At 35.1% G+C, this 17195-nt stretch overlaps 2 protein-coding genes across 2 annotated transcripts; one reads left to right on the top strand and one right to left on the bottom strand.

Annotated features, from left to right (window-relative positions):
• Positions 1 to 968: 968 nt before the first annotated feature.
• LOC143546232 (soluble starch synthase 1, chloroplastic/amyloplastic-like) lies at positions 969 to 1714 on the bottom strand. Its single transcript, XM_077037937.1, has 4 exons — positions 1606 to 1714; positions 1440 to 1529; positions 1232 to 1349; positions 969 to 1132 (listed from the first exon to the last, which is right to left on the bottom strand). Exons 1-4 carry the CDS (start codon positions 1672 to 1674, stop codon positions 999 to 1001), a joined length of 411 nt encoding a protein of 136 aa, XP_076894052.1. The 5' UTR covers positions 1675 to 1714; the 3' UTR covers positions 969 to 998.
• Positions 1715 to 10054: 8340 nt separating this feature from the next.
• On the top strand, positions 10055 to 13125 carry LOC143546253 (protein SCARECROW-like). Its single transcript, XM_077037955.1, has 2 exons — positions 10055 to 12144; positions 12587 to 13125. The coding sequence occupies exons 1-2, from the start codon at positions 10490 to 10492 to the stop codon at positions 13008 to 13010; spliced, it is 2079 nt and encodes a 692-aa protein (XP_076894070.1). The 5' UTR covers positions 10055 to 10489; the 3' UTR covers positions 13011 to 13125.
• The last annotated feature ends 4070 nt before the right edge of the window (positions 13126 to 17195 follow it).

Below are 17195 nucleotides of genomic sequence, written 5' to 3'. Positions count from 1 at the left end.
CAAATGCATATTACAGCAAAAGAAAACATATAATAATAACAACAAAATATAAATAAGCAAATACTTATAACGTCTCATAATCGAAAATTAGCAAATACGAACAAAAAATAGCAGCAAACACCTATAAAAATAAACCTAATCATAACAACAAATTGGTTCTCACCGTTTTAATGTTAAGAATAAAATTTATTTGATCTTGCTTCTATAATATAAATATACAAATTATACAAACATTTATGCTATCTCTCATACATTCTTTTACTCATCTCTCTCACCGATCTCCACTCTTGTGTCTACTTCCCACGGTGGCACCATCTCCGTTCTTCATTCTACCGCCATCCCTCTTCAGTTTCATACTTTCACACCTCCACTGGTTAACCATTTATATTTTTTACTCCATATATAATGACATATAATGTAATGAAATTTTGTTTTCTTAGATACAGTTTTGTATTTATATAATAATATAATATAATATGAAGAATAATATTGTATGATTGTTTTATTTAAAAGTTTTGACACAACTAGTCCTAAGGAAAGTCATAAGTTTGTGTAGGATGAAGATGGAGAAGACGCATCAAGGATTGGTAAGAAGTTTGATTTTATAAATCTTGTAAATGTGGTAATTTTATATGTTACACTACTAGAAAAAATGCCTTCAATGACATGCATTTCGTGTCATTAAAGGACCCTTATGACACGCAAATGTGTGTCATTGAAGCCCCTGTCATAAATGGGTATGACACGCTTTTTGTGTGTCATATTTAATGACACGCATTTATGACACACGTTTTTTACATGCATTTATGACACGCTTTCAATACTGGTGTTTACGACAGCAATTAACGACACTCATGCATGCATGTCATCTTATAACTTTTAATTATTATTATTATTATTATTTTTGCATAATTAATAATTTAAAATATAGTAACAAAGCATGCATTACATTTCCAAAATAAGCATCCTACATCAAAAGATTACATATAATCCCTAAGTTAACAAAAGTATCGGTTAATATTTAGTATAATACATATCACTAACGAAATATAAACTGTGTTGTATACGCCGACCAATCTTCTTGAACCGCATCGAAATCTGTCTCCGTGTATTTGTGTTTGCCTCCCCCAACCTAAGTTAAAAATTAAACAAAAAATATGAGACTTAATCAAAGTTCAGAATTTAGGCTTATAACATGCTGTCAAAAATACCAAACATATTAAGTTCTCACCTTGTAGTTGAGATATGGGAACATTGAACCCGACCCATCCACGAAACTTATCTTTAAGCGTTGCTTCAGTGGCTCTCATCCAGTTTTCATATTGTTTTTCTCCAGATCCGAGCATTATCTGAAATATATTTTAATCTTTATTCATATGACGGTCGAGTGTTTGATCCAATTCCTAAACAAGTGCTACAATTTGAGTTAATTTACTTACAAATTGAACATCATCTTGCAGCAAATCAGGAGCACCCGAGAGAATTATGTCAATACCTTTCTCGTAGTCCAACCTCCCAATAAATCCTATCTGTTAAGTGACTTGGTCAATTATAGCATTTTACGACAAAAGAAGAAAAGTGACAATTAGTTGTGCAGTATGTTACCAATGGGCAGTCGGGCCGAACTGGTAGACCTAATTCTCTTTGAAGAGCTATCTTGCATTCAATCTGCATGACACAATATGTTTATGAAAGGGTTGATTTGGGTTATTATAGCAAAAAACACACATTTTTGAAAAAATTAAGGACATACACTGGGACAAGACCAGCACGCCAATCATTGGCAAGAAACAAACATTTTTGACCATAAGTATACCCTCATAAAGGAAGACTAGAGGAGCTTCACATGCTGCGTGACAAAGTAAGGTGAACCGAAACTGCTCCAAAAACGTAATAATGTTAATTTTTTTTATTGAAAAACATATGATTAGTAAAGTACAAATTTCTAAATTAGTACATGGTTATCTCCAAATGCACCATAAGCATCACCGTATGGGTTTCCAGGACGGTGGAAAGAAGGATGGTCCACAAATACCTGAAAACACCATAATAAGATTAACAGAAACCAAAATTGACCAAGTTTTGATGAAAGAACACAACCTCCTGGACCCTGCCAGAACAAGAAACCTTAATCCGACAACCAAGATCAACCGCACTATCAAACTTCCTATCTGCAGGCCCGCCACACAAATATCTGGGTGTAACAACCGTCACACGATGCCCACGTGCTGCAAGTGCAATTGGAAAAGAGCCACACACGTCTCCTAAACCTCCAGTTTCTGAGTTCTTGATCATAAAATTATCAGACTTAATAACAAAATTTTAGTAAAATTGAGTAATTCACCTACCATTTTCATATCGGATTTCAAGCACATTTTCTATTAAACAACAAAACTTTTGTGTACCAAAATAAGTCACCAAGTGAATACAACTGAATAATCAAAATTACCATCAAATTACCAAATACTAGATCTCATAACATGCTCAAATCGAAATCGAATGAAATCAAACTGCTAAAAAGCAGGGGTGCTAACAAGACGAGCCAAGCCGCTAGCTAGCTACCCGATATCGGGTCTATATATAGCTTAAAATGATCCGAGCCTTATTTATCGATGCCCATTTGTTTCTATATTGACACCATAACAGAAAACAAAATCAAAATTTATATCTAAGTAGTTGTATTATTATTTTATTTAGTTAAGTCGTTGTATTATTATTATTATTATCATCATGCTGTTGGTACAAGAATTGTTAATAAAGCGCTAGCTCGACTAGGCTCGAGCTATTTTGCTAAAGCTCAAGCTCGACTCATGGGTTATTTTTTCAAGCTCGGGCTCGTGTCATTTATTATTTAGTAATTAATTTATATACATTTTTTATTAATTTTAAAACACATTGCTCGTTAAGGCTCGACGAGCATCTCATTTAGCTCGGGCTCGATAAGTAAATAAGCTTTGTATCTCTAAGCTCTAACCTTATACTATATTTCTTCAGTACAATATAATATACGTTTCAAAATTCAACATTTAGAGTAACAGTTTATTATATAATGGTTCAATTATGTTTCAGAATTAGGATATTTCACTGTCGATTGTACCCCTAAGACGAAAAATTCATATGAACTGTCAATTACGCTTCAGAATTCAACATTTATAAAACAAAAAAAAAATTGTGTTTCAGAAATAACTTAACACTATGTTATTAAACCCTAGCCAATTAATTATAAAATAAGGTAAAATTGAAGAAATCTACCTCAAAGAAGATGAAATCCTTCAATAATTCCTTCAATAAACTCAAACTTTTGCTTCAATTCTTCAAAAAAAATCAGCCAGAAGATCGTGGTGGTGGCCGGCGTTCGTGACTGGTGGCGTCGTGGTGGTAACCGGCGTTCGGGGTGATGGCCGGCGTTCCTGGCTGGCTTTCGTGGTGGTGGCTCGCGTTGGTTCGTGGTGGTGGTGGCCGGTGATGTGTCTGTGTATGTTAATGGTTTGTGCTCTGCAGTACTATTAATTTTATTATTATTATTATTATTATTATTATTATTATATAGGTCAAACTAGTCAAATGTTTTTTGACACGCATATATTGGCGCGAGGTTTAAGTTTTTAATTTTGACCGAACGATGACAAGCAGATTATTTTTTTTTTGCAATTTATGACATTTTTAACGACACACAAACGAGTGTCATAAATCTTCAATTTTATAAAATTTATGACATTTTTTAAGGACTGGTATAATGCGTCATAAATTGAGCGTGTCATTGTGCGCATGTCATTAAAGCCATTTTTTAGTGTTATAGTCCCCATAGCAAGGTTCTGGGTTCCATCATGTGCAAAAGTCAATATTTATGGGGTGCATGTGGTTTTGGAGCAGAAGTAGGATAGAATGATAGATTGCCGGTCAAAAATAAAAGAAAAATAAGTATAGTCACCACATGCATAAGCAAGCATATTTACCGTTAAGATGGATGTTAATAAATAAACTTTACTACAACTGTTTTGCTTTTCAATCACAGTGTTTGTTCTACACTACTTTTCTCTTTGAACGTATAGAACAAGGATGTATAAAGATCCACTTTCACCTCTCTTCGGAGTACTATCTAGATTACCATATACATAAGGCCAAGTGGTTCCGTAATCAACCAAGTTTAAGTATTTGAGATTAGCTACATGGGTATTGAGCGACTTGAGGCCCGTAATTAAATTAGGCTACAATAGGTGGATAGCATCTACATGGGTATTGTGCGACATGAGGTCCGTAACTAAATTAGAAGGGAAATTTATAGGGTTATAATTCTGCCAACTATGTCATCAAGAGAAAGTGCTAGCCCATCAAGAAGACACATGGGGGTATGCTATAACACAGGTGAAATTGTTAAGGAGGATATGTAGGTACACAATGTTGGACTAGACAATAAATGGGGTTTGTGGGAAAGATTGACGGTGGCTAGTATATTGTTATGGACTGAAACCATTGCAAGGTATGGGACTTGTCTCACATCGTTTGTATGGACAATTGATGTAGGTTTTATAAGCCAAATGGGTTCCCTCACTCATCAGACTAGTCTTTTAAGTTGAGTTCTTCTATTTGGCTTGCAACATATATTGGATAACATAAGGGACGAAAAATTAAGCTGATATGGACATGTGAAAAGGAATAAACCATCATTTTCTAGGGAAAATGAATAGTAGAGATAGATCCAAACTCACTTAGGAATGACACAGTGGGTAAACTTGAGAACTTATAGGAGTTTAGAGAGTCAAAAGAATTAGTCAAAGAATTAAGTGGGTAAACCGAGTTCGTTTAACGGAAGAATGAAAATGAAAGGAGAGAAAAGTTTCCCCATTCCATTCAACTCTTTTGTTTTTCTTTCCTCTTCACTTTCCTTCCAATTTGGAAAGCAACACTTTCCATCCATTTTACTCTTTAAATGTTTCCTTTTTCTTTCATTTCTTTCCTTTAATGAATCTCTTAAACACCAATTTTATTATTATTTCCTTCCATTTCTTTCCAACAAAAAATACTCAGGAACGCACCACTTTTCTTTTTTCCATCCATTTCATTTCCTTTCTTCCTTTAAGTTAAACTCTATTATATTGTTACGGGACCTTTAAATCTACCTTCTACTTCTATTATATTGTTTCACCATTGTCCCCATTTTTGTGTTAATAGTAGCTCACTAATTTTATTTTTAAATTTTAGCATTCTTTTTTCTATTTTTTATTTATTTTTTGCTTTTTATATTACCCCACTAACACTATGTACTTTAATTATACTTACACGTACGGATATAGTTTAAAAGTTGTAAGTTTTACCGAAAATAATCTCTCATAGACTTGTTTATACCTAATTATAGTAAGATATTTAGTGAGTATAGTTGGTGTTGGATAAAATATAGGGAAAATTCTCAAAATAGCGCTTTATTAGAGAGAGAAAGTAAAAAATAGCCCTAAATTTTAACATATTTTCAAAATAGCCCATCTAATTTGGACTAAGTAGACGAGATCTGAAAAAATCCTCCGGCCAATAAAATTTAGACAAGTGTCAAAATCCGACGAGATTTTTAAAAATATTGGGGGACCAATCCATATTTCCTATTAAAAGTTCTTGAAATTAAACAGTCTTGCTATACGGTCTTTTAATGTTTCCTAACGGGTCCCCACAACTTCCAAAAACATGGGAAAATGTGCCTTCAAATTCAGTCTTTCAAGACGCATTTATGGTGAATTTGTACCAAGAAGACGAGTTTGTAGTTTATTTCTTATGTGTTTAAATTTTGTCTAGACCTTCAAAATTTATTTATATTCCGTCTATACCGACAATATAGTATGAGATTCCGTCTTTTCCAGCAACGTGCGGAACTGAACAATGTACTCGTTTCCGAACGTCGAGATTATGTTGCCGTCATAATAGGATCCAACGAACCCGGGGCCCACATCCATAACCTCCACTTGATCACCCCTCTTAGACTTCATGATTTGAAGAGTTAGAATTTGATGAAAATATGTGAATGAATGAGGATTGATGAAGATAAATATAATGTAAATATGGACGGACAAGTAAGAATATACTAAATACTCGTCTCCTTCGTACAAATTTTAAAGATTCGTGTCTTAAAAGACAAATTTTTTATGCACATATTTTCATGTTTCAAAATATATATGGTCGAGATAAGAAACTTAAAAATCTCGTATGGCAAGACAACTTTTCAATATAAAGATTTTGTGAAGAATATGGACGGGTACCACAATATTTTCAAAAATATGATCCCCTTAGTTCAAAATTTTCAAGTGTCTTGAAAGACAAAGTTGAATGACACATTTTTCCATTAGTTTAAAATATATAGGGTCGAGATAAGAAAATTATATAACCCGTCCGGCAAGATCGCTTTGGAATATAAATTTTAGTTAAAAAATATGGAGGGATCCCTCAATATTTATAAATTTATGATCTTATTGGTAAAAATTCACCCTAAATGCGTCTTGAAAGACTGAATTTAAAGACACATTTTCCCATGTTTTTGGAAGTTGTGGGGACCCGTTAGGAAACATTAAAAGACCGTCTGGCAAAACTGTTTAATTTTAAGAACTTTTAATAGGAAATATGGATTGGTCCCCCAATATTTTTAAAAATCTCGTCGGATTTTGACACTTGTCTAAATTTTATTGGCCGAAGGATTTTTTCAAATCTTGTCTACTCAGTCTAAATTAGATGGATTATTTTGAAAATATATTAAAATTTAGGACTATTTTTTACTTTCTCTCTCTAATAAAGGGCTATTTTGGAAATTTTCTCTAAAATCTATCATTCTAGAGTATGTTTTTAATTATATATAGGGGGGCTTTAAATATACCAAAAGTTTTTATTTGGTATACCAAGTCAACCCTATTAATCTACTACTAATCATTCAATCAACTACTAATCATATCAATCATCATTTTTATTCTATTTTATTTAAATATAACTACTAATCATTATATAATAATTATTTAAACTACTAATATCTATCTTTTAATTAGGTTTTTTTAAAGGCTATTGTAATTAGTTTTTTGCAATACTAGTATTAATAATAGTATATTAAATATTTTATTATACAATTATGAATATTACTAGTCTTCTAAAAAGTACTCAAATATATAAATACGAAAATACAAGTTCATTATGAATGTAAAAACACTAAAATAATTAATCACTTAAATCCACAAACCCACTTTCAGGACGATAAAGTTGGCTGTACAGTTCTAGACGCGTATGATTAAGACAAATTGTTACTTCACACGTATGATACAATTATGACAAGAAACAACAACCAATATCTAAAATGTAGGGTCTGAGGAGGGTAAGATGTAGACAGCCTTAGGCTGCTTCCGGTGAGACCCCCGGCTCGATAGTAGTTTTGCAACAAGCCTTGGACATAAGGCACATAACACTCAATCATCGGGACACCGGCTGATCGGTGCATGTGCCCTTGTCTTTCGGCTATCAACGCCACCACATGATGCCTGATTAACCTTCCGCCACTTTTAACGTTATTTTCACAAGATTATTTTCACAAGCAGTCCGCTACAAAGCGAATTTTGTCTAAAAAGCGTATACGAATATAAGAATTTAACCCATCTCATAGATTTGATGATCAAGGTACTTATGATGAAGAGAGTGAGTTTGTTAAAACACTTAAACACACATCACATATATTTTTTTTAGTACTTACCATATCCAGTATTATTATAATTTTGTAACTAAAGTTTGATTCCTGTTCCATCATTTAGTTTTGACGGCACCAGGTTATAATAGGAGACTATGCGAGTAGGTGACGTTTATTAGTTAGATCATTGAATTGAACGAATTTAATCTCATCGCACTGTCGTGCCATCAAACAAGTATTCACGGACGTTAGCCTTATCTGAGATAAGCACATCCCAGCATGGTAAATTTATCCTCACAGCTCATTTAAAACATCCGTTGACGGCTAATAAAAAAAAGTTGGGATGCATTTTGATCATGTATAACAACATATAACATGAAAATGAAGAGATAAATGCTTTACATAACATAAAAAACCAAAAAATAAAATGCCGTTGAAAGTAAACGTTGCTTAACGCCACGGCACCTCTTCTCACGTTACCTCCACACACACTTTCTCTTTTATTTTAAAACCCATCACTTCACTTCCATTCTCTCCGTCGGTGATCCTTAATTTACTTCCACTCCACATGGATGATTCATATTCATACTCAAACTCTATCACCGCCACCCTCCGTCTCATCCAATCCGACACCCACGACGATCCTCTTTCCAAAATCCAAGCCGCTAAAGATATCCGTCGCCTCACCAAAACATCCCACCGATGCCGTCGTATGTTTTCCGAAGCCATACCATCCCTCGTTTCCATGCTGCGGTACCCCTCTCTCGATGCCAAAGCCGCCGCTCTCCTCGCTCTACTTAACCTTGCCGTCCGAGATGAGACGTAAGTCATTGGATTTTAATAATTCAAACTAGAACCGATATTTCAATAATAAATTATATTAGTCTGTTCGATAATAATTTTAACTTTCACTTTTTACTGCTAACATAGTTACCTTTTAATATTCCAAACTACCCTATAATAATATTAACTTTCACTTTTGTCCTGTAGTATAATTATTATTAATTTATACTAAAATTAAGCTTGTTTTTAATTTTGTTATTAAGTATAAATCTGTGATGATTATGCTAGGCTGTGGGATTGGTATTGTGAAAATTAGGATCATGGGATTATTTAAATCGAATTTTATTATTATTATTATTATTATTATTATTTTATTTTGAAATTTGATATGATGACAGTTTTTGATATAGATTTGAATTAAATAATTGTTGTATGATTTGGAGTGTGGTTTGTGTCATTTCTGTGCTTATATGTTCATCTTTTTGCCTCGGATTCATCAATTTAAAAAAAAGGTGAAGACAGTGATATTAAATTAAAGTAAATTTTCTTAAAAGTGTTTGACTTTGGTATATTTTTTGGTATATTTAACAGAACCCTATATATATTGATTTTTCAAGTATAGTTAAAAGTCAAAAGATAAGAGGATAAATATGAGGGAATTAAAAAGTTAAAGAGGTCAAAGGTCCATGTCGTGGTCCAAATGTAAACCAAGTAATTTTTTTTAATTGTGCTCTCTCTCAATAGTTATTTTAGATTTTTTCGGGTTCTAACTGACGAATTAACCGATAACTGAGCTTGAATTGATTTTACTCGATTTTAAAAGGAGATGGCTTGGCTTGGCTCTGTTTTTTAATAAATAATTAAAATAAATTTCAACCAACTACAAAATAACTTTATAACATGGTCAAGTTAATACAAAATACATAGCAAAATAAATTAAAGAAAAATATTTTTAACAATTTATCTATTAGAAAAAATATGTAAAAATATATCATACCTTTTGTATCGTTTTTATAAAGGCATTATACCATTATTCTTTAAAAATATTTATACAACAATGAAGAAACTAGTTAGAGAAATATAATAAAAATGATTTTTAAAGAAAATATTTTTAAGTTTTTTATGATTAATTTTTGTATTTAGATTTAAAAATATTTTCGTTATATAAAAATAAACACTTTATATTTTTGATGACTTAATATTTTAAAGGAGACTATAAAATAATTTAGAGAGAGGTAACATGTCAAATAAAATTGTTAAATGAACTGAAATTATAGAAGAGTAAACTGCATTTAGCCTAACCATTTTTAAAATTTCGATAATATATTATATGTATATAAAATAAAATGTTTTAAAAGTAGAATAATCCGAGCCGAACCGAGTTATCCGCGTCTTTAGGAACCGACCTGAGCTAAGCTCGTTTTCTAACCAAGCCAAGCCGGTTTGACCAGCTCAGCTTAGTTCCAATCCAAGTCTTATCAAGTGAGCTTTTTACAAACTAAATTCCAACAAGCTCCGAACCCGTCCTTTTTAAACGGACCTGTATACTAGAACACAAACTAAGAATATGAAGAGAATTCACTGTTTTTGCAATCTCAAAAGTGGATTCACAATCTATCTAGTACATCTAGGAAAGTAGGAAACTATTTTTTTTTTTAATTAACAAAACTAGTTACTTTGTAGATTGTAAAGGTAAAGATGATAATAATGAAAAGATAATGAAAAGCTCGATATGAGTTGGGACAAGAGATCGGTGTAGGAATCGATGAGTCATCGGAAAGCTCGCTACATCCTCCAATACGAACAGGTCAAACACTTCCAGACACCCACCCCGACAAACACATATCACCAAAAACACACACAACGACCACATTGTCCGGCTAACCACCACCTTACACCACCGTACGTACCACTACTTTATCTTATTATTCGCAGAATCCCAATGCCCACTGTTCTACTCCTCATGGCCGTTATCTTTTGTACCCTTTTCTCCTCTCCACATTACATAACCAGTTAACCAGATAGCCTTATCTTCAGTCACCTAAAAGCGGTTTCATAAAAATGGTGAGAAAGAGGACGGCTTCCGATATGGAGCTACAGACCGGTGGCCTAGAGTACCAGCAACACCGGATGGTACGTCGGCCACCGGACATTGTGGGTTTCGGTGGAGTGTCACACCCACCCACCGAAACCCACAATGTAAGTGGTGGTTGTGGTGGTGGTGGTATGGAAATAGGTGTGGAATTACCACCCCCACCACAACCACCAAACTACTCCACTATGACGCTACCGTCAGCATCATCTATGACATTTTCCACCACCACCTGCTCAACTAACTACATGGATTTTCACACTCCTTCAGCTCTCAAAAACAATCCTCCACCGTTATGCGTGTTTTCCGGCCTTCCGTTGTTTCCTCCTGACAGTAATATTAATATTAACACCAGCACCACGAACGTGAGTTCTAACGCCGGAATGGCGTTTTTAACCGGCGGTGGGAGTAACACCACAACCGCCGTGCCGGCCGACGACTCCATGACGGCGACGGCGTGGATTGATAGCATCATAAAAGACTTAATTCATAGCTCGACTGACGTCTCGATACCTCACCTGATTCAAAACGTTAGGGATATTATTCATCCGTGTAACCCTAATTTAGCAACTCTACTCGAATACCGGCTTCGCTCGTTAACTAACCCTCCGAATCTTGAACCGGTTCATGATACTGCTGATGGTTTCATTTCAAGGGTTTCGGTGAGAGGAAAACAGGTGGTTGAAGGCATGTTTCCGCTTCCTACGCCGGATTGGCCCGGTGACAATTACACCGCCACCGGACCTCCTCCGGCTGCGGAAATTATGTCTACTTCAACCGATTCAGCTTCTCAGCAACAAAATCAATCTCGGCCTCTACAACAGCACGACTCTCCGCCATCACAACCACCGCCTCCGCCACCAGATCAAAACACGGTGACACAAGCGGCTGCAATGGCGTTACGAGAGAAGCAACGGGAAGAGCTTCGGCAACAGAAGCGAGACGAAGAAGGTCTACACCTACTCACGTTACTCCTACAATGCGCCAAAGCGGTTTCCGCAAACAATATTGAAGAAGCGAACATGATGTTACTCGAAATCTCCGAGCTCTCAACGTCTTACGGCACTGCGGCCCAGCGCGTTGCGGCCTACTTCTCGGAAGCAATGTCTGCCAGACTAATGACGTCCTCCCTCGGAATATTCTCCACACTCCCTCCAAACATAACCATCACCCACGGCCTGAAAAAAATGACATCCGCTTTCCAAATCTTCAACGGGATAAGCCCGTTCGTCAAATTCTCACATTTCACAGCAAACCACGCGATACAGGAAGCGTTTGAGCGAGAAGACCGCGTCCACATTATCGATTTAGACATTATGCAAGGGTTGCAATGGCCGGGTTTTTTCCACATATTGGCATCCCGACCTGGTGGGCCACCGTTTGTGCGGCTCACCGGGCTGGGCAACTCGTTAGATGCCCTCGAGGCGACTGGGAAACGTTTGTCGGATTTTGCAGATAAACTTGGGCTCCCGTTTGAGTTCTCGGCTGTAGCTGATAAGGTTGGGAACTTGAACCCGGAGAAGTTGAAGGTTAGCAAGAGGGAAGCGGTTGCGGTTCATTGGTTACAACATTCATTATATGATGTCACAGGATCCGACACTAATACTTTATGGTTCCTCCAAAGGTATATATCATATCATCAACTAAGTTTTTCATGAAATGCAAGCATTATTTCATGAACAATGATATACTAAGTTTTTCATTGTATATTAACAATTATATAATGAGAATACATCTGTAGTTTAATATCTGTGAAAGGTGAAGAGAGTAATGCATAAATAAAGGAAAGCCAAAAACATATAAGAAAAACTATCTATGTTAATCTAGGTTAACAACTTAATACGCTAACACATATTAAATAATTGCCAAAATGTTTGTTTATTGTTCACTATCCTGCAATATATGTGGGGTACTGAGTTTGACCTATTTTATGAATCATAACTTATTTACAATATAATTGATACACATAAATATTCTATACATATTAGTGTATAATGTGAATATGTGATTATGTGTCATTTCAAGATCGGTAAATCGAGTCATTCATTTTATGTATCGTTTATCAGATTGGCTCCAAAAGTGGTGACTGTGGTTGAGCAGGACTTGAGCCATGCGGGGTCGTTTTTGGGAAGATTTGTGGAGGCGATTCACTACTACTCCGCGTTGTTTGACTCGTTGGGGTCAAGTTATGGAGAAGAGAGTGAAGAAAGGCATGTGGTGGAACAACAGTTGCTATCGAAGGAGATTAGGAACGTGCTGGCGATAGGGGGGCCGTCGAGGAGTGGGGAGGTGAAGTTTAATAATTGGAGGGAGAAGTTGGAGCAATGCGGGTTCAAGGGTATTTCTTTGGCGGGAAATGCTGCGGCTCAAGCGACACTTTTGTTAAGGATGTTTCCTTCTAATGGTTATACCTTGGTGGAGGATAAGGGCACACTCAAGCTTGGATGGAAAGACCTTTGTTTACTTACTGCCTCTGCATGGAGTCCTTAGATAGACCACGGTTCATGGTCTATGGTTCATATGGCCTGGTTTGTTTGAGTAGACCAAAGAACGATAACGAAGAGATCAATTGGTTTGGGCGACAGGAAGAAAAGGGGAAAAAACAAGTGCACAAGTTTTGAAGGATGGCTACCAAGGTTATGAACACTGTTCTTGCTTGAGTTATGCTCATAGTCTGTTGTTAGCTTTTGTTATTAACTTATTATAATAGCTTGTTACTCTCTTGCCTTATTCTTCTTTCATTCTATGGTAAATTGTATAGATGATGAATCGCCGGGTTCATGATAAGATCTTAAACCGAATGAATGAATGCTTACTCTAGGAGGTTTAAGTTGATCTGCGGTTGGTAGCTAATGTGGCTAGGTTTGAGGAGATTTAGAGATCAATGATAGATCACTAAAGGCATGCAGCACATTCAGCTGATTCTTGTACATAGAATTTAGATCATTAAACCAAATTTGATAGACATAATACAACCTTAAGTACAAAAACTATAAAAATATAAATTGATTTGTGTGTGAATCAACTAATATGCTTCCGCAAGTTGAATGGCACACAACGAGAATCTGGGAATGAAGGGTGTCAAACCAAGTTTTAGACATGTGGTAACGAGGTTGTCACACCATTAGTAGGTGTACTAGAAAGGATAGAGTGAAATTCATGAAATATAGACATAACGGAGCAAAGTTTAGTAACAATGTGAGACATGTGGCAATGAGGCTTTGGGTTATAATTAAAGGATTACGCATACACAAAATATTTTGTTTACTAGCAAGTAGTAACGTATGATTAAAGTTGTGACTCATGAATAAGTTGTGAGGGACGAGGCAAGATCAAGATGTGATGCATGAAGACTAGTTATGCTGGGTAGGGAGCTCCAAGTCTGGAGCATGTAAGAGGTTGGCTTTGTAGTTGACAAACCTTGCACCTCTTAACAAATGTTGATCTTATGGTATGTTTAGTTGTATTTGTTGGATAGCATACCTAGTAATGATCACTCGTATTCGTTAATGCTTTTAGGAATTTCATTGCATACACCATACGAACAATTTCATCAGAAGCAATAAAACCTAAAGTTATTCACATCTCTTCTTTTTTATTGATGTTATATATTTTTGAATCTCTAGATTCTACGTACAAATTCAATTGAGCATCTTGACAAGTTTCAAAAACATGTTAAGTCATCAACATCATTATCATGAAAAATAGCATATACATCATAAAAAATTAACCAGGATTAATCAAATCTAAGTGAATCTAGAGTTTCAGCTCATATGAGCTAAAAGAAACCTAAAAAACTTACCAAATTGGAGTGGAACATGACAAGCAAGTATGACTCAAACCGAAATTGAAGTAGAATTCACTCAGTAAGCAGTAGATCACTGTATTCTTCATTTGGAGTTCAGAATCTTCAATTTGGATGCTTCTCTTTCAAAAACACAATACGAAAACAACCACTCGACAAGATCATAATTGATCAATAAAATTACCTCCCCATAGCCAAAGTCTCGTTTTAGTAGTTTGACCTTTCTTTTTATGTTATAGTACTTTCCCATAAGTTTTTATTTTATCAACGCTACAAAAGATTTTCATTCTTTTATGCCATCTTCTTTGTATGTGTGAGCTAGGTTGTGGTTCACAACTCTTACGCATGAGTAGACATATGAACCCAACACATGACACAAACACAAAAACCCTATCAGACATATGAACCCGACCCAACACGACATGACACAAATATTAGTAGGTTGACACGAACATAAACCTTGTAACTAGTATACAAATGTGTTAGAAACTATTACATTTTGATCACATAATCTGTCATTTTATCATATGAACTTTATATATCGGCATAAAATACCTTTATAATAGAACGATTATGCGGGCTAAGGGGGGGTGTTTGGGATTCCTTATTTTCATCAACTTATAACTTATTAACTTTTTGAAAATTAATAAGGTGTTTGGGACCGCTTTTGATGTGTCAGGGAAAAGTTAATAAGTTACATTTTTATAACTTATTAACTTATTGAAAAGTTATAATGAAAAAAAAAGGAATCCCAAACACCCCCTAACTGCAAAGTGCAGACTGATCATGTTTACATGAAGATGACCATTTAGCTAAATATGTTCGCAAGTTCACTCTAAAATTGACATGAACCCATTTATATCAAATTCAGACCCGCAAATTTTATTTTAGGTTTATGTTATTTCAGAAACTCACCCTATTAAGTTTTAGAGTCTCGGTTCATCCTTCAACTTGTTTATAAACTCGACTAAGGGGTTAGTCAGTGTGACATTTACGCTTAGAAATTTCAGTTTTGGTTAGTTCAAACATGCTTGGTAAGCTTTGAATGATTTAGTTTGGTCATATATTCGACAATGATAACGATCCTATTTGCCTTACTAACTAGGTTAATTATCCAGTCGCGTAAGGTTATATTCCTCAAATTATTTCTTCAGTTCTTCGTATATAATCAATATTTTCGCCTCTAGCAAAATGTAGGGATGGCAATGAAACCCGAACCCGATGGAAAAACCCGAAACCCGACATTAATGGGACGGGTAATACCCGATCCATTAAGGTTTGGACGGGTTTGGGATTATTTCTGAAAATTTTCACGGGTTTGGGATTTCTAATATACCCGATTACCCGACCCAATTACCCGATAACATAAACCCATTTACCCGATTATATCCCCGATATAGCTTATTATATTATTATATACTATATCTCAAATATATTATATGTTGAAACTTATTTATGTCAATTATTTGTGACATTTTATCTTTATGGTAACCATCTTTGTAATCGATTAGTTATATTTTGTCAAACCCCGGTAGAAACCTAAGGGGTTTTGAGCCGGGTATATTCGATGAGTTTTTTATCAAAACCCGATAGGAAACCCGAAACCTAACGGGTATTACCCGATTAAAACCCGACGGGTTTGGGATGGACTTTCATAACCGGGTATGGGTTTGGGAATACCTAAACCCGACCCATTGCCATCCCTAACAAAATGGTCGTGTGCATTTCACTCAAACCCTAAACATGTTCACAAGTTTAACATGAAAATGACCGTCACATTTGAATCTTATGCAACGAATAAGTTGTGTGAATTTTAGTGTCATAATAACCTAGAATTGTCATCCCTATTAGCTTGCAAGCTTATATACCTCTAGATATGGATATACCTACAGATATGGTGTGTTTATTGCAATGTTGCAAAAGTCGCTAGGCGGTCCCTAGGCGGCCGACCCCCTTGGAGGGAGTACTCGGAGTACTCGAGGAGTACTCGGACATGATAAATATAAAGAAAATTAAGTTTTGGGTAATATATATATTTCAAATATCATAAGTTTACTAATATTTATAACAAAATAAATGAATATCAATATAAATAAGAGAAATACATTTTTAAACACTAAATTATTCTAAAAAATGTTAATTATTAATTAAAAAAAATGATATTCATTCTTTAATATTATAGAGATACGAATTATGTTGTATTTTTTAAGTCAAAATAGACCAAAGTTAACCGACCAGATGTGATTCTGGCTAATGTTGACCACCTTTGACCAATTTTTAGTAACTAGGCGGAGTTAAAGAAACTCCCCTCGGCACCATACCTTGTAGCGAGTACTCGTAGAGTACTCGGCCTTGTAGACCTACTTTTTCAACATTGGTTTATTGTAAGGCATATATACAGTTTGTTGTACAATAATACCCAATAAAAACAACCAAATTCACATTTACTGAAACATATTCATTATACTCATTTCTACTCAAGTCTACTATTAAACCAATAATACAAATATGCTCCATTCAAGTCAGTTTGGCCTTGACCAAAAATGGATATCCAAAGTAAACAACAATATAACTCCAAAACAAACAACTATAGTATTAATTACTCCAAAAACTAAAAACTTTAGATCATTAAACTGCTTTAGAATTTACCATAAAACTGGAGCTGAACACTGATCACCTTGCGCCATATAGAAGCCTACATGAATTTATCATGAGGAAGTTTTAGATCTTTAATCTGTTTTGAACATCTTTTCCCCAAGTCCCCGTTTAGATCAAGTAGCATGCACCCACGCAAGTCTAGTGATTCAAGCTGACAACAACCGTCCAGAATGGCCTGCAAGCCCGTGTTAATCATGCAATTCGAAACAAAC

Source organism: Bidens hawaiensis, unplaced genomic scaffold, assembly GCF_021521415.1.
Source record: "Bidens hawaiensis isolate Kalapana, Puna unplaced genomic scaffold, B.hawaiensis_p1.1 tig00014295_1, whole genome shotgun sequence".
Classification (NCBI taxonomy): domain Eukaryota; kingdom Viridiplantae; phylum Streptophyta; class Magnoliopsida; order Asterales; family Asteraceae; genus Bidens; species Bidens hawaiensis.
The sequence above is the reverse complement of the archived record's forward strand: the minus strand, read 5'-3'. Positions and strand labels throughout refer to the sequence as shown.